The sequence below is a fragment of the Labrus bergylta genome, chromosome 22, assembly GCF_963930695.1.
Source record: "Labrus bergylta chromosome 22, fLabBer1.1, whole genome shotgun sequence".
Classification (NCBI taxonomy): domain Eukaryota; kingdom Metazoa; phylum Chordata; class Actinopteri; order Labriformes; family Labridae; genus Labrus; species Labrus bergylta.
The window spans coordinates 3,216,562-3,239,675 of record NC_089216.1 but is presented as its reverse complement, the minus strand read 5'-3'; the positions used below and the strand labels follow the sequence as shown (position 1 = coordinate 3,239,675).

Genomic DNA, 23,114 nt, shown 5'->3' with positions numbered 1-23,114 from the left:
TTCACTTGTTGGTGAATGTTCAAGAGATGTTCGTTCTTCTGAAGATATGACATGAAGATATCACAAGTCAAATAACACTGTGCACAGTTTGTTTCAGTGTCTTTCTATATTTAATATTCACATCTGAGACCACGTCTTCTCTAACCCTGACCCACGAGCCGCAACTCATCTCAGCGTTATTTATAGAGCACCTGTCATACGTAAAGTCTGTGAGCCCATAATGTTTGTGTGAACACCGTCACTGTTACAAAAGGACCCGAGATTAAAATTGTCTTTAAAACCCACATCATGTGCTGCCCAAGCAATCAGCAGGTGCAGCTCAGAGCTTCACTTCCTGCTCATATCTAAATAAAATATCGACCTATGATACAAACATTTGTGATGGTAACATGAACATTTAAACTGTAATATTCCACTGAATGTTTTTACATCAACAACAATGCAAAATACGTCTGCCTCTCTGTAACAGCAGTTCACATTTTTATTAAAGATAAATAATGTCTTCTTTTTATGCAGTGTGGTCATTGTACAGCAGGGGGAACTCATTGTTAGTGTTGTACCAACATTAACCCATTAATAACCAGCTATACTAAATTAGGTTTGTTCAGGAATAGTGTCTCAGATTTCTTTATGTTGGAGGTAGAAACTCGAAAATGGCGTTGGTGACTTAAAATGCTCGTGGCTACACAAAGCAAGGTGACCAATCTATTTCCAACACCTTGTTTGGTAGACAAAGTAATGTTCACAAAGGAAAACACATGCTAAATATTGTTCTGAGTCCAATGGTGGATACAAATTAAAGGTTAAAACAACCGTTTTATTCACAGTGAGAACCCATAAAGATAATCTGATTTTTAATTCATTCAAAGCTTTTTCTTTTTTTTCTGTGACAAAAAGTCAAAAACCTGCCACCTTCAAACCCTTCCCACTTGTGAACTCTTCTATAACTCTATGTACCTGAGTCATGTTTGTGTAAAAGAAAGAGAGAGAATGTACCGCTGTCAGCCGATCAGAATCAAGAACTCTTTTCTTGAAGGTCCCCAGATGGTGAAACTCATCTTTTCGTAGAGTCAGTGAAATATTGGACCTAATTAGCATTAGCATGTTAGCATGGTAATTTTTAACATATTAGCTTGCATTGTAATCGCATTCAGCTCAAAGCATTTGAGAGCTACTACCGTTACTGTCCACTCAAAAAGACGTTTTTGTTGAACATGTTGAATATGAATCAGGATTGCTGATAAGAAGACCCTGAGAAAATACTGTTTGCATGAAAGAATAAACACAAGTACACTTCTTTAATGGCACAGTTATTTTCTGTCTTCTCATATATGACATTTACAACCACGTTAGACTTAAAGTGTCAGACTCATTTTTTTATTTGGACTCGGTCAGCGTGCTTCAGATGAAAGTGAAGCTGCAGCATCAAGGTGGTGGTTGACCACAGTTTCACACTCACGTAAATACACACAGCAGATGGAACATGTGGGTTTAACTGTCACTAGATAATAACAGATAATACATCTGAAAATACAAACCACATCTCTTTAAAATATCTTTAAACATCAACACATGTAGGGCGCAAAGCATGAAAACCATTTCTACAATGTAAAATAAAATAAAAAGTGTTTTTTTAACATCAGGTTCAACCAAACGTCTCATGTGCTGCTCGTCCTTCATTCAGCCGTCACGTTGCGACCTGAAGACAGAAAGGGTTAACAGTTCTGAGCATACCACATTTATATGAAACATGGGTCGTATCATTCTGAGAAGCATGACAGCTAAAGTTTGAACGGAACCATGTAGGAAATGTTGCCTTAAGTGATGCTTTGGTTGATCATCAACGTCCAGTGACATAAACGTTTGAAAGCTGTAAATATGGGTCATGTTTTAAGTTCTGCTGTCCATCCTAGCAGATATGAATGTCAGTAATGTCCTGAGTCTTACCTACTGGATCAAAGAATAGAGGGGTTCCTGTGTCAAAGGTCGGTTGGTACCAGCTGAGTGAACTGTCGCCGTCATGGTTCTGGATACTCCTTGCTCTGTTTTGAATATAGATTGAATTATCTCACAGTGTTGCCAAAATACTTAGTAGAACACTTGAACATCAGGCACCATTTAGTTTACGTTTTTATTACAATAAGTCTCACCCAGTTGTTGAGTGTCACTTGGGTCACCCAAAGTGGAAGTTATTCTAAGCTACAGTTATGACTTCTTTGTTTAAGCTTGAAACGTTTCACCTTATTTAGCACAGTATTTGACTATTTTAATGAAATGAAAGGAATTCGTTGCTTTAACTTTTCTGATCTTTTGCTATCCTGTTATTTTGGGTTCTTGGAGGCTTAGGTTTGAATCCTATTTGTTAAAACTTTCCTAAATCCTGCTTCCTCTAATGTGTGTGATTTATTATTCATCAATATGCAGATGACGCCCTGTTCTATGTCTGTTAACTGTATTAAATCATTAGGCATTAAATCCAAGCTAGAATAATTGACTTTTTAAGTAACAATAATCAATAATGATAACTTTATTTGTAGTTTACAAAGTGCTATGTTATGCATATTCTCAGTGTTTGAACCTGAAGTGTACTTTTCACTTCTCTGTAGACTTTATCGGAGAATATGTCTGCAGCTGAATTCACCTTGATGACTACTTTAATTCTCATATAGAAATGAGCTGTTTTTGTTTCTCAGTGAAGAACTTTACCATTATGACTTTACCAAAGAGATAAAATAACACTACTTAAAGTTTTCAACATAATTTTAGACCATGTATGTATCGTAGGTATGTTGTATTTCCCTCAGGGATTAATAAAGGATATCAAAACATTATTTTTGTCCATTTCAAGGCCTTGAGATACAGACTCATGAAGCAGTCATTTAATGTTGTTAAACTACCCCAGGTTCAAGAAGAAAGGAGTTTAAGATCAAGACATAGGATGGAGAATCGTGACTGTGAAATGAACTGTGACAGGATATACTGTCAGATGAGGTACCTCTCTTTGTCCTGTCTTTTGTAATCGCAGCATACATCGCTTGGTCACTTGGTGCATCTGCTGCCACTCGACGGGCCTCAATAGTGACTGAAAATACAAATGTGTGATAAGAATCCACATCAATACATTACACAGGCCTTCGAGCAATCATATCCACAAACTGAACATTTTCTCTTTCTCCAAAGAACATGAGCTTTCAATTAATGTGATTAAAGAATTTGTCTTTTTCTAATGAGGACAGTGTGGACAAGTACAGCAACACTGCAGTGCATGAAATGGAAAAAACACTATGAACAGGGAACCAGGAAGACATTGAGACATAATAAAAATATAACGGCACTTCCTGGTTTAAAAATGTGCAATATGCAACTAGGACTGACGGCCGACGATCTCCTTGGTGTGTCAGGGCCTTTAGAAACCATAAACTGTGTTCAAGACCCCACTGTTATTAACTGGCCCATTCATCCATTAAATACATTCAACAAATGTAAAATGCAAATATTCCAAGGGGACTGTGACCCATCAATCACTATAAGCGCCTCTTGTTAGTGAAATGTGTTTGTACCTTTGTTCTGAATATATTTGCCGAAATGAAGAAGTCCAACCAGCAACAACAGAATCGATAAAACAGTCATAACTATCCATGGGGTGGAAAAGGATGAGACATTCTCTCCCTGGTTGTCTGGAATGTAATCACAAAGTAATCGAGTAAACAATGACAGAGGATTTTAGGTTTGGATTGGATTGAAAGATTAGAAGAAAAATTAAGATTTTAAACCTGAACGTTTCAACTTTTAATATTAATGTAAAGTATGCAGTTTAATCGTGCACAATAAAAGTTTGTTAAAACTCTTGAATCATTGTCTGTATGAGACCACAGATTCACTGGGTAACCTACAAAGGGATGAAGAGGATGTAATCCAAAAATTAGCCTTCTGCTAACTTGGGTACATAAATAAATTAATATTTTATTTTCGTGTCAGGTCATTTATAAGACCCATCTCACATGGAAGTACATTTACATCCGTCTGTATGTTGATTAATGTACGCTGTCCTTTTCAAATCAATCAATATACTGTTTCAACACAGTTATATCACATGTATTTTTCAATTTGATTTGGTAACACTGATGTGTCTCACCTTGGACAGCCATCAGACTTTCGGCTGATTCTCTTCCTCCAGAGATACACTTGTAGAATCCTTCATCATGTTTGGAAACACTGGGGATGCTCATGTTTCCTGCAGAGCTTGTTCTGATAAGGTGGCCATCTTTGTAGAAATCAGCTGAGAGATTGGATGAGGTCGTCTTGCGTCTGCAGCGCAGAGTCACAGTCTCTCCCTCCACCACACTGATGGGACTCTCCAGGATCACAGGATCAACTGAACAACATGTGGTTCATATTTTATATCACACAAAGATGAGTGCATGTAAAGATCTCGTCTTAATGCAAACATACCAGTAACATTGATGTAAAGTTCGAGCATAATTCTCTTGAATCATTGTCAATATGAGACCACAGATTCACTGGGTAAACTACAAAGGGATGAAGAGGATGTGAGCCAAAAATTAGCCTTTGGCTAACTTGGGTACATTAATAAATTCATATTTTATTTTCGTGTCAGGTCATTTATAAGACCCATCTCACATGGAAGTACATTTACATCCGTCTGTATGTTGATTAATGTACGCTGTCCTTTTCAAATCAATCACTATACTGCTTCAACACATAGTTATATCACATGTATTTTTCAATTTGATTTGGTAACACTGATGTGTCTCACCTTGGACAGCCATCAGACTCTCGGCTGATTCTCTTTCTCCAGAGATACACTTGTAGAATCCTTCATCACGTTTGGAAACACTGGGGATGCTCAGGTTTCCTGTAGAGCTTCTTCTTTTATTGTGGCTATCTTTGTAGAAATCAGCTGAGAGATTGGATGAGGTTGTCTTGTGTCTGCAGCGCAGAGTCACAGTCTCTCCCTCCACCACACTGATGGGACTCTCCAGGATCACAGGACCATCTAAACAACATGGGGTTCATGTTTTATATCACACAAAGATGAGTGCGTGTTAAGATCTCGTCTTAATGCAAACATACCAGTAACATTGATCTGGATGATGTCACTTCTCTTCCCATCTCCGGACTCACACCAGTATTGCCCACTGTCCTCTGGAAAAATAGTAGGAATAGTGCAGGATGACCTTTTTGATGTCACTGTAGTTCTACATTTGAGTAATTCCCCTTTGGACCGATGTACAATTTTCAATCCAGTTGAGTCATGAGAGCCCTCACAATGGAAGATCAGAGACTCGTATTCAAAGAACTGCAGTCTGTTTGGTTCAAGACGGAGAATCAGTGAATCTGAAACAAACCAAAGAAAGACATGTTCTCTTATTTCACCAGAAAGTTCCAACTGAAGTTAAAATACAACTAAGCACCAACCTGGTACTTACCAATGTCTTGAACATGTGCACACAGCAGGATTAACACGTGGACCACTGGAATAACAAAAGAGAAGAGCTCCACATTGAGTGAGACGTGTTTTAACAGTCGTATATTCAACTGATTCTTACAGCTCCTAAAGCTGCCTTTGATGTTTGACTTTTACATTTTTATCTTTCAGGCCAAAAACCTCATATAAATATTTTGAACCTGAAAGTCTTTCCAAGCCCCAAGAGCATCCTCTGCATTAAACCATCATTTCCATCCTAACCTTGAACGACTACACTCTTTAGTTTTAACCAATCGTACTCACAGAGTTTGATGCAGAGCGCGCCGACCTCCATGTTGACTGTCTGAACACCAAGCTGAACTGAAGTGTAACTGAGGAGGGGCTTCTTCCTGTGTGGTCTATTTATGCTGCTCATGTTACCCTAAGTTTGACACTTGGATTTTTTTCAAAACGACGTTCACACTAACTGAGCTGCTGTGGTGGTGGTAACACCTCAGTTGATAGATTAGCGTCATTGGGCTGAGCCAAAGAACGAAGCGGACTGCTATGATGTGAGAACATTGATACAAACACGTAAAGTCAGACAGTTTGAAATAAAAAGGTCAGCTGTTAAAAATATAAACACAAGATATCTGCAGACACACCTGCAAGGCAGTGTCAGAGCTGAAACTATAAGCCCTCATCCTTCCGTCACTTTAATCATTTGATGGTCAGGTGTTGCTGCTGTGAGCTGGAAACAACCTGCAATAGAACCGTCCACACAGTTTAAAGCATCAATATGGACGACTTTCAGCGTTTTTCAAGTCCTGCTGGGACACATGTCCTCTAATTCTTGATATATTCTACAGCTGATAGTAAGCCAACTTTGTAATTGTCTTTAACCAACAATATGTTGGAATTTGTGCTGCTCCTCCCCCTCATGGCCAACGTGCATTTGTTTTTAATCAATGAGTTGATTGAAGAAACATTGCGAGGATGTGGGCGTCAGCTAATCGACGTTCTAAGGGTGAGGTTAGATCACTGTGGTGAGACCAGCAGCCCGGATGAAGCAGCTATAACGGGCTCAGAGCTTCACTTCCGGCTCATATCTGCATAAAATATCGACCTATAATACAAACATTTGTGATGGTAACATGAACATTTAAACTGTAATATTCCACTGAATGTTTTTATATCAACAACAATGCAAAATACGTCTGTCTCTCTGTAACAGCAGTTCACATTTTTATTAAAGATGTGTGATGGAAGTTTTTTTTGTGTCTTCTTTTCATGCAGTGTGGTTATTGTACAGCAGAGGGAACTCACTGTTAGTGTTGTACCAACATTAACCCATTAATAACCAGCTATACTAAATTAGGTTTGTTTAGGAATAGTGTCTCAGATTTCTTTATGTTGGAGGCAGACATACAAAAACGGCGTTGGTGACTGAAAATGCTCGTGGCTACACAAAGCAAGGTGACCAATCTATTTCCAACACCTTGTTTGGTAGACAAAGTAATGTTCACAAGGAAAACACATGCTAAATATTGTCCTGAGTCCAATGGTGGATACAAATTAAAGGTTAAAACAACCGTTTTATTCACAGTGAGAACCCATAAAGAAGATCTGATTTTTAATTCATTCAATGCTTTTTCTTTGTTTTCTGTGACATAAGTCAAAAGCCTGCCACCTTCAAACCCTTCACACTTGTGAACTCTTCTATAACTCTACGTTCCTGAGTCATGTTTGTGTGAAATAAAAAGAGAGAATGTACCGCTGCCAGCCAATCAGAATAAAGAACTCTTTTCTCGAAGGTCCTGGGTTTACTTCAGATTCTGTTCAGACATTCAGTCCCCAGATGGTGAAACTCTTCTTTTTGTAGAGACAGTGAAATATTTGATCTAATTAGCATTAGCATGTTAGCATGGTAATTTTGAACATATTAGCTTGCATTGTAATCGCATTCAGCTCAAAGCATTTGAGAGCTACTGCCGTTACTGTCCACTCAAAAACACGTTTTTGTTGAACATGTTGAATATGAATCGGGGTTGCTGATAAGAAAACCCTGAGAAAATACTGTTTGCATGAAAGAATAAACACCAGTACACTTCTTTAATGGCACAGTTATTTTATGTCTTCTCATGTATGACATTTACAACCACATTAGACTTAAAGTGTCAGACTCATTTCTTTATTTGGACTCGGTCAGCGTGCTTCAGATGAAAGTGAAGCTGCAGCATCAAGGTGGTGGTTGACCACAGTTTCACACTCACGTGAATACACACAGCAAATGGAACATGTGGGTTTAACTGTCACCATATAATAACAGATAATACATCTGAAAATACAAACCGCATCTCTTTAATATATCTTTAAACATCAACACATGTAGAGCGCAAAGCATGAAAACCATTTCTACAATGCAAAATAAAATAAAAAGTGTTTTTTCACACATCAGGTTCAACCAAACATCTCATGTGCTGCTTGTCCTTCATTCAGCCGTCACGCTGCGACCTGAAGACAGAAAGGGTTAACAGTTCTGAGCATACCACATTTATATGAAACACGGGCCGTATCATTCTGAGAAGCATGACAGCTAAAGTTTGAACTGAAGCATGTCGGAAATGCTGCCTTAAGTGGTGCTTTGGTTGAACATCAACGTCCAGTGACATAAACGTTTGAAAGCTGTAAATATGGGTCATGTTCTAACCTCTGCTGTCCATCCTACCAGATATGAATGTCAGTAATGTCCTGAGTCTTACCTACTTGATCAAAGAATAGAGGGGTTCCTGTGTCAAAGATCGGTTGGTACCAGCTGAGTGAACTGTCGCCCGTCATTGCTCTGGATACTCCTTGCTCTGTTTTGAGTATAGATTAAATTATTCCACAGTGTTACTAAAATACTTACTAGAACACTTGAACATTAGGCACTATTTAGTTGACGTTTTTATTACAATAAGGCTCACCCAGTTGTTGAGTGTCACTTGGGTCACCCAAAGTGGAGTTTAGTCTAAGCTACAGTTATAGCCTCCTTGTTTAAGCTTAAAACGTTTCACCTTATTTAGCACATTTTCTAAAGTATTTGACTATTTTGATGAAATGAAAGGAATTCTTTGCTTTAACCTTTCTGATCTTTTGCTATCCTGTTATTTTGGGTTCTTGGAGGCTTAGGTTTGAATCCTATTTTTTAAAACTTTCCTGAATCCTGCTACCTCTCGTGTGTGTGATTTATTATTCATCAATATGCAGATGACGCCCTGTTCTATGACTGTAAACTGTATTAAATCATTAGGCATTAAATCTAAGCTTGGATAATTCACTTTTCAAGTTACAATAATCAGTAATAATAACTGTATTGTTATGTTATGCATATTCTCAGTGTTTGAATCTGAAGTGTACTTTTCAATTAATCGGAGAATATGTCTGCAGGTGAATTCACCTTGACGACTACTTTAAATCTCATACAGAAATAAGCTGTTTTTATTTCTCAGTGAAGAACTTCACCATTATATTTAAAAAGATCAAACAACCCTACCTAAAGTCTTAGACATCATTTTAGACCATGTATGTTTTGTATGTATGTTGTATTTCCCTCAGGGATTAATAAAGGATATGAAAAAAATATTTCTGTCCATTTCATGGCCTTGAGATACAGACTCATGAAGTAGCCATTTAATTTTGTTAAACTACCCCAGGTTCAAGAGGAAAGGTGTTTAAGATCAAGACATAGGATGGAGAATCGTGATTGTGAAATGAACCGTGACAGGATAAATTGTCAAGTGAGGTACCTCTCTTTGCTCTGTCTATTGTAACCGCAGCATACATCGCTTGGTCGCTTGGTGCATCTGCTGACACTCGACGTGCCTCAACAGTGACTGAAAATACAAATGTGTGATAAGAATCCACATCGATACATTACACAGGCATTATGAAAATATATATACATTTATTAAATAATTTGTCTTTTTCTAATGAGGACAGAAGGACAACATATTTACCTTTTCACACTTCAAAGGACATTTGCTCTGATTATTGTCGATAAGATGAGCCAGCTGCTTTTTAAAAAAATCTATCACTCCTTTGTTTTAAGTACAAGTTTACCTGAACATGCTAATGGTACCTGTTCTTACCCGTTTGAACCTCAGCTGTGCCTGATTGATGTGCCAGTGTGGACATGTACAGCAACACTGCAGTGCATGCATTTAAAAAAACCCACTATGAACAGGGAACCAGGAAGACATTGAGACATAATGAAAATATAACGCCACTTCCTGGTTTAAAAATGTGCAATTTTTAACTTGGACTGACGGCCGACGATCTCCTTGGTGTGTCAGGGCCTTTAGAATCCATGAGCTGTGTTCAAGACCCCACTGTTATTAACTGGCCCATTCATCCATTAAATAAATTAAACAAACGTAAAATGCAAATATTCCACGGGGACTGTGACCCATCAATCACTATAAGCGCCTCTCGTTAGTGAAATGTGTTTGTACCTTTGTTCCGAATGTATTTTCCGAGATGAAGAAGTCCAACCAGCAACAACAGAATCGATAAAACAGTCATAACTATCCATGGGGTAGAACAGGATGAGACATTCTCTCCCTGGATTTCTGGAATGTAATTACAAAGTATTGAGAGAAACAATGACAGAGGATTTTAGGTTTGGATGGATTGACAGATTAGAAGAAAAATTAAGATTTTAAATCTGAACGTTTCAACTTTTGCTATTAATGTAAAGTATGCAGTTTAATCGTGCACAATTCAAGTTTGTTAAAACTCTTGAATCATTGTCAATATGAGACCACAGATTCACTGGGTAACCTACAAAGGGATGAAGAGGATGTGAGCCAAAAATTAGCCTTCTGCTAACTTGGGTACATAAATAAATTAATATTTTATTTTCGTGTCAGGTCATTTATAAGACCCATCTCACATGGAATTACATTTACATCCGTCTGTATGTTGATTAATGTACGCTGTCCTTTTCAAATCAATCAATATACTGTTTCAACACATAGTTATATCACACGTATTTTTCAATTTGATTTGGTAACACTGATGTGTCTCACCTTGGACAGCCATCAGACTTTCGGCTGATTCTTTTCCTCCAGAGATACACTTGTAGAATCCTTCATCACATTTGGAAACACTGGGGATGCTCATGTTTCCTGCAGAGCTTCTTCTGATAAGGCGGCCATCTTTGTAGAAATCAGCTGAGAGATTGGATGAGGTCGTCTTGCGTCTGCAGCGCAGAGTCACAGTCTCTCCCTCTACCACACTGATGGGACTCTCCAGGATCACAGGACCATCTGAACAACATGGGGTTCATATTTTATATCACACAAAGATGAGTGCATGTAAAGATCTCGTCTTAATGCAAACATACCAGTAACAGTGATGTGGATGATGTCGCTTCTCTTCCCATCTCTGGACTCACAACAGTATTGCCCACTGTCCTCTGGGAAAATATTAGGAATAGTGCAGGATGACCTTTTTGATGTCACTGTAGTTTGACATCTGAGTAATTCCCCTTTGGACCGACGTACAATTTTCAATCCAGTCGAGTCATGAGAGCCCTCACAATGGAAGATCAGAGAATCGTATTTAAAGAACTGCAGTCTGTTTGGTTCAAGACGGAGAATCAGTGAATCTGAAACAAACCAAAGAAAGACATGTTCTCTTATTTCACCAGAAAGTACCAACTGAAGTTAAATTACAACTAAGCATCAACCTGGTACTTACCAACGTCCTGAACATGTGCACACAGCAGAAATAACACGTGGACCACTGGAATAAGAAAAGAGAAGAGCTCCACATTGAGTGAGACGTGTTTTAACAGTCGTATATTCAACTGATTCTTACAGCTCCTAAAGCTGCCTTTGATGTTTGACTTTTACATTTTTTTCTTTCAGGGCAAAAACCTCATATAAATATTTTGAACCTGAAAGCCTTTCCGAGCCCCAAGAGCATCCTCTGCATTAAACCATCATTACCATCCTAACCTTGAACGACTACACTCTTTAGTTTTAACCAATCGTACTCACAGAGTTTGATGCAGAGCGCGCCGACCTCCATGTTGACTGTCTGAACACCAAGCTGAACTGAAGTGTAACTGAGGAGGGGCTTCTTCCTGTGTGGTCTATTTATGCTGCTCATGTTCCCCTAAGTTTGACACTTAGATTTTTTTCAAAACGACGTTCACACTGACTGAGCTGCTGTGGTGGTGGTAACACCTCAGTTGATAGATTAGCGTCATTGGGCGGAGCCAAAGAACGAAGCGGACTGCTATGATGTGAAAACATTGATATAAACACGTAAAGTCAGACAGTTTGAAATAAAAAGGTCAGCTGTTAAAAATATAAACTCAAGATATCTGCAGACATAACTGCAGGCTGAAACTATAAGCCCTAATGCTTCGTTCACTTTAGTCATTTGATGGTCAGGTGTTGCTGCTGTGAGCTGGAAACAACCTGCAATAGAACCGTCCACACAGTTTTACAGCAACAATATGGACGACTTTCAGCGTTTTCCAAGTCCTACTGGGACACATGTCCTCTAATTCTTGATATATTCTACAGCTGATAGTACGCCAACTTTGTAATTGTCTTTAAGCAACAATATGTTGGAATTTGTGCTGCTCCTCCCCCTCATGGCCAACGTGCATTTGTTTGACAATCAGAGGCCGGAGAAGTGGACAAAGACTTGGCGAGAAGCTACAGAACCACGCGGACTGATGAGATTCAGTTATATTACAGGAACCCTCAGTTTGGGGCTGACTGAAAACACGGGACACAAAATGACGGGAGGAGACTAGGAGGTACTCACAAAAGTATGTCATATTTATTCACAACAAAGTGAATGCGTCGATTAAAGAAGGATTGTGAGGATGTGGACGTCAGCTAATCGACCTTGTAAGGGTGTATGCATGAGTGGAGGTATGGTGAGCGAGGTGTGCTGTGGAAAGTCAAACAAAAGGAAAGAGCAGCATGGTTGAACTGGGGGAACAGTCTTTAGTCAAAATAGTCATGCTGTTTGAGGTTAGTTCAGTGTGGTGAGACCAGCAGCCCAAATGAAGCAGCTATAACGGGCTCTGATGTCCTCCCAGATCGCTGTAACATGAGACTGTCTTCATCATCGACTCAAAGGTACCAATCTGTCTTCTCATTATAAATATCACTGAGAATACGTAGAAGTTTGACTGTTTGAGCTTTGTTTCACTTCTGCATTCACCTGCTGATTTTAATTATTTTAAAAAGCTTGTTTGAAACCAGAGAGATGTAGGAAGTGATGTAAGGTTGAATATCTAAATAAAGTGTTATAGTAGACATTTGGAATGTGTTGTAATCTCAAATTTCAATAACTGAATAAAACAGCTAAATGTGTAAATGTTGGTAATGAATGAGAATTTAACCCTAAACATGCTAGGGGTAGCAGTTTGGGCCATCACCCCCTTTCCATAACCCCCCTCCCCCCTAACCCAAACTCGTGTCGTCCCCCTTCTTCCTCCCCTCGCTTGATTCCTCCTCCCCCTACTACCCCACCCTACCCCTCCCCTAAACCTAACCTTTGTCGCCCCCCCTTCTCCTTCTCCTCCTCCCCCCCTCTCTCCACTACCATACCTTCCTCATCCCTTAAGTCTAGCCCACCCCCCTCCTCTCCTCCTCCCATCACTTCCTCAGGTCTCTGTACTTTGGGGGGGTCGGCGGTGGTATCGGGGCCCGGCGGGGTGACTCAGCCTCCATTGCCCCGGACGGCGAGTGAAGGTTGAGATCCACTCCCACAGAGTGCACTCGACCGTCTGGGTCCTCTGCCTGCCCCCCTGTCGCCCCCTCCTCCCCTCCCTCTTCACCCCCTTCACACACAGTCAATAACCGCACTGAACAGACACCGCCTTACAGTAACATTGTTCTGCCCTGCAGTAACACCATCTCATCCTCTCCACTTACAGACACACCACACAACCAGCAGAGGGAGCCAGAGCTGCTTGCTCTGAAGGGTGATGACGATGAAGAGAGTAACCAAAGCTGAAAACAACCCCAACATCTGAGATATCCACCTCTTATACCACCAGGGCCTTCGTGGCAGCACCTGGCTCCCCAAGTAGGCCAGAACCACACACACACCCACACTCACAGAAAGATACAGGACTGGTCGCTGGAGGTCCGGAAGAAGACACTCATTATAGGTGACTCCAACCTCTCCCGGATCCCTCCTTTCACAGACCCACACATACAGGTAGACAGTTTTCCCGGAGCCAACTTCCATCACATAGCCAGCATACTTAAGAAACTCACCCCATGTTACAACACCACACAGTTAATACTCTCAGTCGGACTCAACAACTGCCTCTCAGAACACGACCCCACCACACTTAACTTCATACCTGAAATAAATCCACTACTCTTCCAGACAGACGAGGACCACATACATTGGACTGCAAACACGGCCGGGACGTTGTTCAGGTACTGGAAACAGCAATTAAACTTGTAACTGGGGACAACTGTCAAATCGCAACTCCCCACCAGTCCAACATTACCAACCTCTGTGCCGTTTTCTCCCTCACAGCCGTGCAGCTGGAGATATTAGAAAAAGGTCTCATCCACACACTGGCGCCCCCTGCCACACAGAACGCACAACATTAGTCAGGAACATAAACGCATCATCAGAACATTGGGTAACCACAAACACATAGTCATTAAGCCAGCAGATAAGGGGCCAAATAGTTCCTCAGGATAGTGACAACACAGACAGTAAAATAACAGCACATATTATAAAACACTGACACACCCACTACAATTAGAGACACAGACACTAGTTAGAAAGATTACAGAAACACTCTACAGACAAAAATTCATCAGCTTCAAACAAAAACAATATTTGGACTGAGAGTACTTTTACTTGTGGACTTTAAGGGAAATGTCACCATGCTTCAGTTTGTGGATGGACATTGATGTTCTCCCCTCATAGGATGGATGTTTTTTAAACCCTAGCTCCACACTATTACGCCACACATAGACAAATCTAGAATTCAGGTCAGGTCTCCTCCACTCCACGATACCGCACACAGGCATTAAAAATGAATATCGATTTCCAAGTCGAGCAATTATACCCACAAACTTAACATTTTCTCTTTCTCCAAAGAACATGAGTTTTAAATTACTGTAATTAAATAATTTGTCTTTTTCTAATGAGGACCGAAGGACAACAGATTTACCTTTTCATACTTCAAAGGACATTTGCTCTGATTATCGTCGATAAGACGAGCAGGCTGCTTTTTTAAAAATCTATCACTCCTTTGTTTTAAGCGCAAGTTTACCTGAACATGCTAATGGTACCTGTTCTTAACTGTTTGAACCTCAGTTGTGCCTGATTGAGGTGCCAGTGTGGACATGTACAGCAACACTGCAGTGCATGAAATGAAAAAAAACCCCACTATGAACAGGGAACCAGGAAGACATTGAGACATGATGAAACAATAACACCACTTCCTGGTTTAAAAATGTTCAGTGGTCTTGGTTTCTTCTTGTTTTGTTTTTTTCACCACACATATTCGTCAAATGCAGTTATAAATTAAAAAGGTGGTTATAACCAACCATTCACGTAATAAGTTCTGTTTTGGATGTTTGCATCATCAGAGTTTAACTATTCTGGTCTGATAAAAAGTTAAAAATGGCGCTGGCGTTCTCAGCCAGAAGAGGTGGAGGCGACACATAAGGAGGGGTCTGTGGGAAACATTTTCAACCCTAACCACAAACCATGTATCGCATTAGAAGCAGAAATTCTCACCTCGTGGACACTTCAGTCATATGTTCAGAGAGTCAACATGGAGGTCGGTGCTCTGAACATCAGGCTGTGTGAGTATGATTTTTCATCTGTTTCATAGATATTTCTGTACCTGTTTTTATGAGATCTAACGTACAACTCTTCTTCTTTCCAGTGATCTGTGTGTTATTCCTGCTGGGTGCACATGTTCAAGATGTGGGTATGTACCGTTAAGTTTCTCAAAGTTATTGTTAAAATGCTTCATTTTGGTATTTTGTATGAAATAAGAGAACATATCTTTCTTTGGTTTGTTTCAGATTCACTGATTCTTCGTCTTGAACCAAACAGACTGCAGTTCTTTGAATACGAGTCTCTGATCTTCCATTGTGAGGGCTCTCATGACTCGACTGGATTGAAAATTGTACATCGGTCCAAAGGGGAATTACTCAAATGTCAAACTACAGTGACATCAAAAAGGTCATCCTGCACTATTCCTAATATTTTTCCAGAGGACAGTGGGCAATACTGGTGTGAGTCGAGAGATGGGAAGAGAAGCAACATCATCCACATCAATGTTACTGGTATGTTTGCATTAAGACGAGATCTTTACATGCACTCATCTTTGTGTGATATAAAATATGATTTCTACAAAGATGGCCGCCGTATCAGAAGAAGCTCTGCAGGAAACATGAGCATCCCCAGTGTTTCCAAATGTGATGAAGGATTCTACAAGTGTATCTCTGGAGGAAGAGAATCAGCCGAGAGTCTGATGGCTGTCCAAGGTGAGACACATCAGTGTTACCAAATCCAATTGAAAAATACATGTGATATAACGATGTGTTGAAACAGTATATTGATTGATTTGAAAAGGACAGCGTACATTAATCAACATACAGACGGATGTAAATGTACTTCCATGTGAGATGGGTCTTATAAATGACCTGACATGAAAATAAAATATTAATTTATTCATGTACCCAAGTTAACAGAAGGCTCATTTTTGGCTCAGATCCTCTTCATCCCTTTGTAGGTTGCCCAGTGAATCTGTGGTCTCATATTGACAATGATTCAAGAGAATTGTTCTCGAACTTTACACCACGAGAAGGCGTGTATTATTTCTATTTCTGTCTTCTTTGCAGAGTCACACCAAGAGATTCATGAGTCCTCAGAGCTTCCGTTCATCATCTTAAGAAATGTTCTCCTTGTAGTATTGATTGCTTTGCTGCTGGTGCTGCTGGGACGGCTCCACTGTGGGAAACTCCGAGGTAAACCCACAGGTAAACAACAGCACCTCCCATGCACTCAAATCGAGATGGAGATACTGAATTAAAGGATACGACGGGATGAACGACAAAGACAGACATTTTCTCCAAAGTCTTGTTTTGTTGCCAGAAATGAAGAGCATCCCATAATGCTTCATTCAGCTACTCAGCTGCTGTCTTCCATGTGTTACAGTGCACCTTGTTCATTATATGTAATGATGATCCACTTATATTCAGTGCATGTTGTGCAAACCAATGAAAACATTTTTAATCAGCTTAAAGAATCCAATCCATAGAAATGTTTTGAAATGAGCAGATCAAAGAAAATGGCAGCACTTCCTGTTTGACAGGTTTCACATATTTAATTCACATGTTGGTGAATGTTCAACAGATGTTCGTTCTTCTTCTATATAAGGACCTGAAGATATCACAAGTCAAATAACATTGTGCACAGTTTGTTTCAGTGTCTTTCTATATTTAATATTCACATCTGAGACCACGTCTTCTCTAACCCTGACCCACGAGCCACAACTCATCTCAGCGTTATTTATAGAGCACCTGTCATACGTAAAGTCTGTGAGCCCATAATGTTTGTGTGAACACCGTCACTGTTACAAAAGGACCCGAGATTAAAATTGTCTATAAAACCCACATCATGTGCTGCCCAAGCAATCAGCACGTGCAGCTCAGAGCTTCACTTCCTGCTCATATCTACATAAAATATCGACCTATTATACGAACATTTGTGATGGTAACATGAACTTTTCAACTGTAATATTCCACTGAATGTTTTTAGATCAACAACAATGCAAAACATGTCTGCCTCTCTGTAACAACAGCTCACATTTTATTAAAGATGTGTGATGGAAGTTTCTTTTGTGTCTTCTTTTCATGCAGTGTGGTCGTTGTACAGCAGGGGGAACTCATTGTTAGTGTTGTACCAACAATAACCCATTAATAACCAGCTATACTAAATTAGGTTTGTTTAGGAATAGTGTCTCAGATTTCTTTATGTTGGAGGTAGAAATTTGAAAATGGCATTGGTGACTTAAAATGCTCGTGGCTACACAAAGCAAGGTGACCAATCTATTTCCAACACCTTGTTTGGTAGACAAAGTAATGTTCACAAAGGAAAACACATGCTAAATATTGTCCTGAGTCCAATGGTGGATACAAATTAAAGGTTAAAACAACCGTTTTATTCACAGTGAGAACCCATAAAGAAGATCTGATTTTTAATTCATTCAATGCTTTTTCTTTTGTTTCTGTGACAAAAGTCAAAAACCTGCCACCTTCAAACCCTTCACACTTGTGAACTCTTCTAGAACTATACGTACTGCTGCCAGCCAATCAGAATCAAGAACTCTTTTCTCGAAGGTCCTGGGTTTACTTCAGATTCTGTTCAGACATTCAGTCCCCAGATGGTGAAACTCATCTTTTCGTAGAAAGAGTGAAATATTTGATCTAATTAGCATTAGCATGTTAGCATGGTCATTTTTAACATATTAGCTTGCATTGTAATAGCATTCAGCTCAAAGCATTTGAGAGCTACTACTGTTACTGTCCACTCAAAAAGACGTTTTTGTTGAACATGTTGAATATGAATCGGGATTGCTGATAAGAAGACCCTGAGAAAATACTGTTTGCATGAAAGAATAAACACCAGGACACTTCTTTAATGGCACAGTTATTTTCTGTCTTCTCATGTATGACATTTACAACCACGTTAGACTTAAAGTGTCAGACTCATTTCTTTATTTGGACTCGGTCAGCGTGCTTCAGATGAAAGTGAAGCTGCAGCATCAAGGTGGTGGTTGACCACAGTTTCACACTCACAAAAATACACACAGCAGATGGAACATGTGGGTTTAACTGTCACTAAATAATAACAGATAATACATCTGAAAATACAAACCACATTTCTTTAATATATCTTTAAACATCAACACATGTAGGGCGCAAAGCATGCAAACCATTTCTACAATGCAAAATAAAATAAAAAGTGTTTTTTCACACATCAGGTTCAACCAAACATCTCATGTGCTGCTCGTCCTTCATTCAGCAGTCACGTTGCGACCTGAAGACAGAAAGGGTTAACAGCTCTGAGCATACCACATTGATATAAAAAAACACGGGTCGTATCATTCTGAGAAGCATGACAGCTAAAGCTTGAACTGAAGCATGTAGGAAATGCTGCCTTAAGTGATGCTTTGGTTGAACATCAACGTCCAGTGACATAAACGTTTGAAAGCTGTAAATGTGGGTTATGTTCTAACCTCTGCTGTCCATCCTACCAGATATGAATGTCAGTAATGTCCTGAGTCTTACCTACTTGATCAAAGAATAGAGGGGTTCCTGTGTCAAAGGTCGGTTGGTACCAGCTGAGTGAACTGTCGCCGTCATTACTCTGGATACTCCTTGCTTTGTTTTGAGTATAGATTGAATTATCTCACAGTGTTGTCAAAATATTTACTAGAACGCTTGAACATCAGGCACCATTTAGTTTATGTTTTTATTACAATAAGTCTCACCCAGTTGTTGAGTGTCACTTGGGTCACTCAAAGTGGAGTTTAGTCTAAGCTACGGTTATAGCCTCCTTGTTTAAGCTTGAAACGTTTCACCTTATTTAACACATTTTTGATTTGATTTTGATGAAATGAAAGGAATTCTTTGCTTTAACCTTTCTGATCTTTTGCTATTCTGTTATTTTGGGTTCTTGGAGGCTTAGGTTTGAATCCTATTTGTTAAAACTTTCCTAAATCCTGCTACCCCCAATGTGTGTGATTTATTATTCATCAACAGATGCAAATATAGAAAGACACTGAAACAAACTGTGCACAGTGTGATTTGACTTGTGATATCTTCATGTCCTTATACAGAAGAAGAACGAACATCTGTTGAACATTCATCAACACGTGAATTAAATATGTGAAACCTGTCAAACAGGAAGTGCTGCCATTTTCTTTGATCTGCTCATTTCAAAACATTTCTATGGATTGGATTCTTATAGCTGATTAAAAATGTTTTCATTGGTTTGCACAACATGCACTGAATATAAGTGGATCATCATTACATATAATGAACAAGGTGCACTGTAACACATGGAAGACAGCAGCTGAGTAGCTGAATGAAGCATTATGAGATGCTCTTCATTTCTGGCAACCAAACAAGACTTTGGAGAAAATGTCTGTCTTTATAGTTCATCCTGTCGTATCCTTTATTTCAGTATCTCCATCTCGATTTGAGTGCACATGAGGTGCTGTTGTTTACCTGTGGGTTTACCTCAGAGTTATCCCACAGTGGAGTCCTTCCAGCAGCACCAGTAGCATCAGCAGGAAAGCCATCATTACTACAGGGAGAACGTTTCTGAAGATGATGAACGGAACATCTGAGGACGAACGACTCTCTTGGTGTGACTCTGCAAAGAAGACAGAAATAGAAATAATGCACGCCTTCTCGTGGTGTAAAGTTCTAGCACAGTTCTCTTGAATCATTGTCAATATGAGACCACAGATTCACTGGGCAACCTACAAAGGGATGAAGAGGATGTAAGCCAAAAATAAGCCTTTGGCAAACTTGGGTACATGAATAAATTAATATTTTATTTTTGTGTCAGGTCATTTATAAGACCCATCTCACATGGAAGTACATTTACATCCCTCTGTAAGATGATTAATGTACGCTGTCCTTTTCAAATCAATCAATATACTGTTTTAACACATAGTTATATCACATGTATTTTAAATTTGATTTGGTAACACTGATGTGTCTCACCTTGGACAGCCATCAGACTCTCGGCTGATTCTCTTCCTCCAGAGAAGCTACACTTGTAGAATCCTTCATCACGTTTGGAAACACTGGGGATGCTCAGGTTTCCTGCAGAGCTTCTACTATTATTGTGGCCGTCTTTGTAGAAATCAGCTGAGAGATTGGATGAGGTCGTCTTGTGTCTGCAGTGAAGAGTCACAGCCTCTCCCTCCACCACACTGATGGGACTCTCCAGGATCACAGGACCATCTGAACAACATGGGGTTCATATTTTATATCACACAAAGATGAGTGCATGTAAAGATCTCGTCTTAATACAAACATACCAGTAACATTGATATGGATGATGTCGCTTCTGTTCCCATCTCTGGACTCACACCAGTATTGCCCACTGTCCTCTGGAAAAATAGTAGGAATAGTACAGGATGACCTTTTTGATGTCACTGTAGTGTTACATTCTACTAATTCCCCTTTGGACCGATGTACAATTTTCAATCCAGTCGAGTCATGAGAGCCCTCACAATGGAAGATCAGAGACTCGTATTCAAAGAACTGCAGTCTGTTTGGTTCAAGATGGAGAATCAGTGAATCTGAAACAAACCAAAGAAAGACATGTTCTCTTATTTCACCAGAAAGTACCAACTGAGGTTAAAATACAACTAAGCACCAACCTGGTACTTACCAACGTCCTGAACATGTGCACACAGCAGGAATAACACGTGGACCACTGGAATAACAAAAGAGAAGAGCTCCACATTGAGTGAGACGTGTTTTAACAGTCGTATATTCAACTGATTCTTACAGCTCCTAAAGCTGCCTTTGATGTTTGACTTTTACATTTTTATCTTTCAGGCCAAAAACCTCATATAAATATTTTGAACCTGAAAGTCTTTCCAAGCCCCAAGAGCATCCTCTGCATTAAACCATCATTACCATCCTAACCTTGAACGACTACACTCTTTAGTTTTAACCAATCGTACTCACAGAGTTTGATGCAGAGCGCGCCGACCTCCATGTTGACTGTCTGAACACCAAGCTGAACTGAAGTGTAACTGAGGAGGGGCTTCTTCCTGTGTGGTCTATTTATGCTGCTCATGTTCCCCTAAGTTTGACACTTAGATTTTTTTCAAAACGACGTTCACACTGACTGAGCTGCTGTGGTGGTGGTAACACCTCAGTTGATAGATTAGCATCATTGGGCGGAGCCAAAAAACGAAGTGGACTGCTATGATGTGAAAACATTGATATAAACATGAAAAGTCAGACAGTTTGAATTAAAAAGGTCAGCTGTTAAAAATGAAACACAAGATATCTGCAGACACACCTGCAAGGCAGTGTCAGAGCTGAAACTATAAGCCCTCATCTTTCGGTCACTTTACTCATTTGATGGTCAGGTGTTGCTGCTGTGAGCTGGAAACAACCTGCAATAGAACCGTCCACACAGTTTAAAGTATCAATATGGACGACTTTCAGCCTTTTCCAAGTCCTGCTGGGACACATGTCCTCTAATTCTTGATATATTCTCCAGCTGATAGTAAGCCAACTTTGTAATTGTCTTCAAGCAACAATATGTTGGAATTTGTGCTGCTCCTCCCCCTCATGGCCAACGTGCATTTGTTTGACAATCAGAGACTTTGCGGACTGATGAGGTTCAGTTATATTACAGGAACCCTTAGTTTGGGGTTGACTGAAAACACGGGAGACAAAATGACGGGAGGAGACGAGGAGGTACTCACAAAAGTATGTCATATTTATTCACAACAAAGTGAATGCGTCGATTAAAGAAGGATTGTGAGGATGTGGACGTCAGCTAATCGACCTTGTAAGGGTGTATGCATGAGTGGAGGTATGGTGAGCGAGGTGTGCTGTGGAAAGTCAAACAAAAGGAAAGAGCAGCATGGTTGACCTGGGGGAACAGTCTTTCTCCCAGCCCCCCATCCCCACCCCACTGAGGAAGTGGGGCCTGCTCTTATCGACTGGGGACACAAGTCCCATGACGACCTGCCACACCTGTGCAACACTCAGTGGTGATGATATTGAGTAATATGTTTCTGTGATCATGAGACCTGAACAGTTGTTGTGGTAGATTTCCAATTTCACAATCCTGTAAAGAAAAAAAAATAGTCATGCTGTTTGAGGTTAGGTCAGTGTGGTGAGACCAGCAGCCCAAATGAAGCAGCTATAACGGGCTCTGATGTCCTCCCAGATCGCTGTAACATGAGACTGTTTTCATCATCGACTCAAAGGTACCAATCTGTGTTCTCATCATAAATATCACTGAGAATACGTAGAAGTTTGACTGTTTGAGCTTTGTTTCACTTCTGCGTTCACCTGCTGATTATAATCAGTTTAAAAAGCTTGTTGGAAACCAGAGAGATGTAGGAAGTGATGTAAGGTTGAATATCTAAATAATGTGTTGTAGTAGACATTTGGAATGTGTTGTAATCTCAAATTTCAATAACTGAATAAAACAGCTAAATGTGTAAATGTTGGTAATGAATGAGGGGTTAACCCTAACCCTAACCTGGAGAACCTACAAGTTACAGGCCCTGCAACACAACAGAAGGTGGTCCATAATGGACAGAAAAAAGTGAGTGATGGGGTCAAAGGGCCACCTGGGTGAGTCAATGGACCATGCACACCAGAAGGGGGAGCCACTGTTTTTTTCTTTTAGAGATGGCTGCAACTGATCCTAACCCCAATGGAGATGGTAAGCCTGTTTAAAAAATGATAAATCAAATAATAAAGTAAACATCAAACCAATGAAAAGGCCAGAATTGTGACGTTAACCCTGCAGAAATGTGCAGTTTGTTCTGCCACATTGTGCAACGCCTTGTAACCTTTTATTACCCTCCACACTGAAGCAGTGGAGCCCAATGTGAGCAGAGGAGGCC

The 23,114-nt window shown here is 39.9% G+C and overlaps 3 protein-coding genes across 4 annotated transcripts; 1 reads left to right on the top strand and 2 right to left on the bottom strand.

Annotated features, from left to right (window-relative positions):
• Positions 1-1,361: 1,361 nt before the first annotated feature.
• On the bottom strand, positions 1,362-12,843 carry LOC110003640 (Fc receptor-like protein 5). The gene is made up of 15 exons (XM_065950899.1): positions 11,473-12,843; positions 11,171-11,215; positions 10,815-11,078; positions 10,498-10,737; positions 9,922-10,038; positions 9,113-9,303; positions 5,753-5,870; positions 5,451-5,495; positions 5,095-5,358; positions 4,778-5,017; positions 4,136-4,375; positions 3,561-3,677; positions 2,996-3,082; positions 1,952-2,042; positions 1,362-1,699 (listed from the first exon to the last, which is right to left on the bottom strand). Exons 1-15 carry the CDS (start codon positions 11,582-11,584, stop codon positions 1,681-1,683), a joined length of 2,190 nt encoding a protein of 729 aa, XP_065806971.1. The 5' UTR covers positions 11,585-12,843; the 3' UTR covers positions 1,362-1,680.
• Positions 12,844-15,215: 2,372 nt separating this feature from the next.
• Positions 15,216-17,321, top strand: LOC114921312 (uncharacterized). Its single transcript, XM_029281212.2, has 5 exons — positions 15,216-15,282; positions 15,366-15,410; positions 15,508-15,771; positions 15,844-15,972; positions 16,330-17,321. Exons 1-5 carry the CDS (start codon positions 15,252-15,254, stop codon positions 16,518-16,520), a joined length of 660 nt encoding a protein of 219 aa, XP_029137045.2. The 5' UTR covers positions 15,216-15,251; the 3' UTR covers positions 16,521-17,321.
• A 771-nt stretch (positions 17,322-18,092) lies between these two features.
• LOC109999063 (low affinity immunoglobulin gamma Fc region receptor II-like) lies at positions 18,093-21,424 on the bottom strand. 2 transcript variants are annotated; one of them, XM_065950100.1, is made up of 6 exons: positions 21,205-21,424; positions 20,903-20,947; positions 20,547-20,810; positions 20,227-20,469; positions 19,723-19,870; positions 18,093-18,529 (listed from the first exon to the last, which is right to left on the bottom strand). In XM_065950100.1, the coding sequence occupies exons 1-5, from the start codon at positions 21,314-21,316 to the stop codon at positions 19,731-19,733; spliced, it is 804 nt and encodes a 267-aa protein (XP_065806172.1). In that variant the 5' UTR covers positions 21,317-21,424; the 3' UTR covers positions 18,093-18,529; positions 19,723-19,730. The 2 variants fall into 2 exon arrangements, with proteins under 2 accessions (XP_065806172.1, XP_029137044.2); XM_029281211.2 differs by having other exon boundaries at positions 18,093-19,870.
• Positions 21,425-23,114: the final 1,690 nt, after the last annotated feature.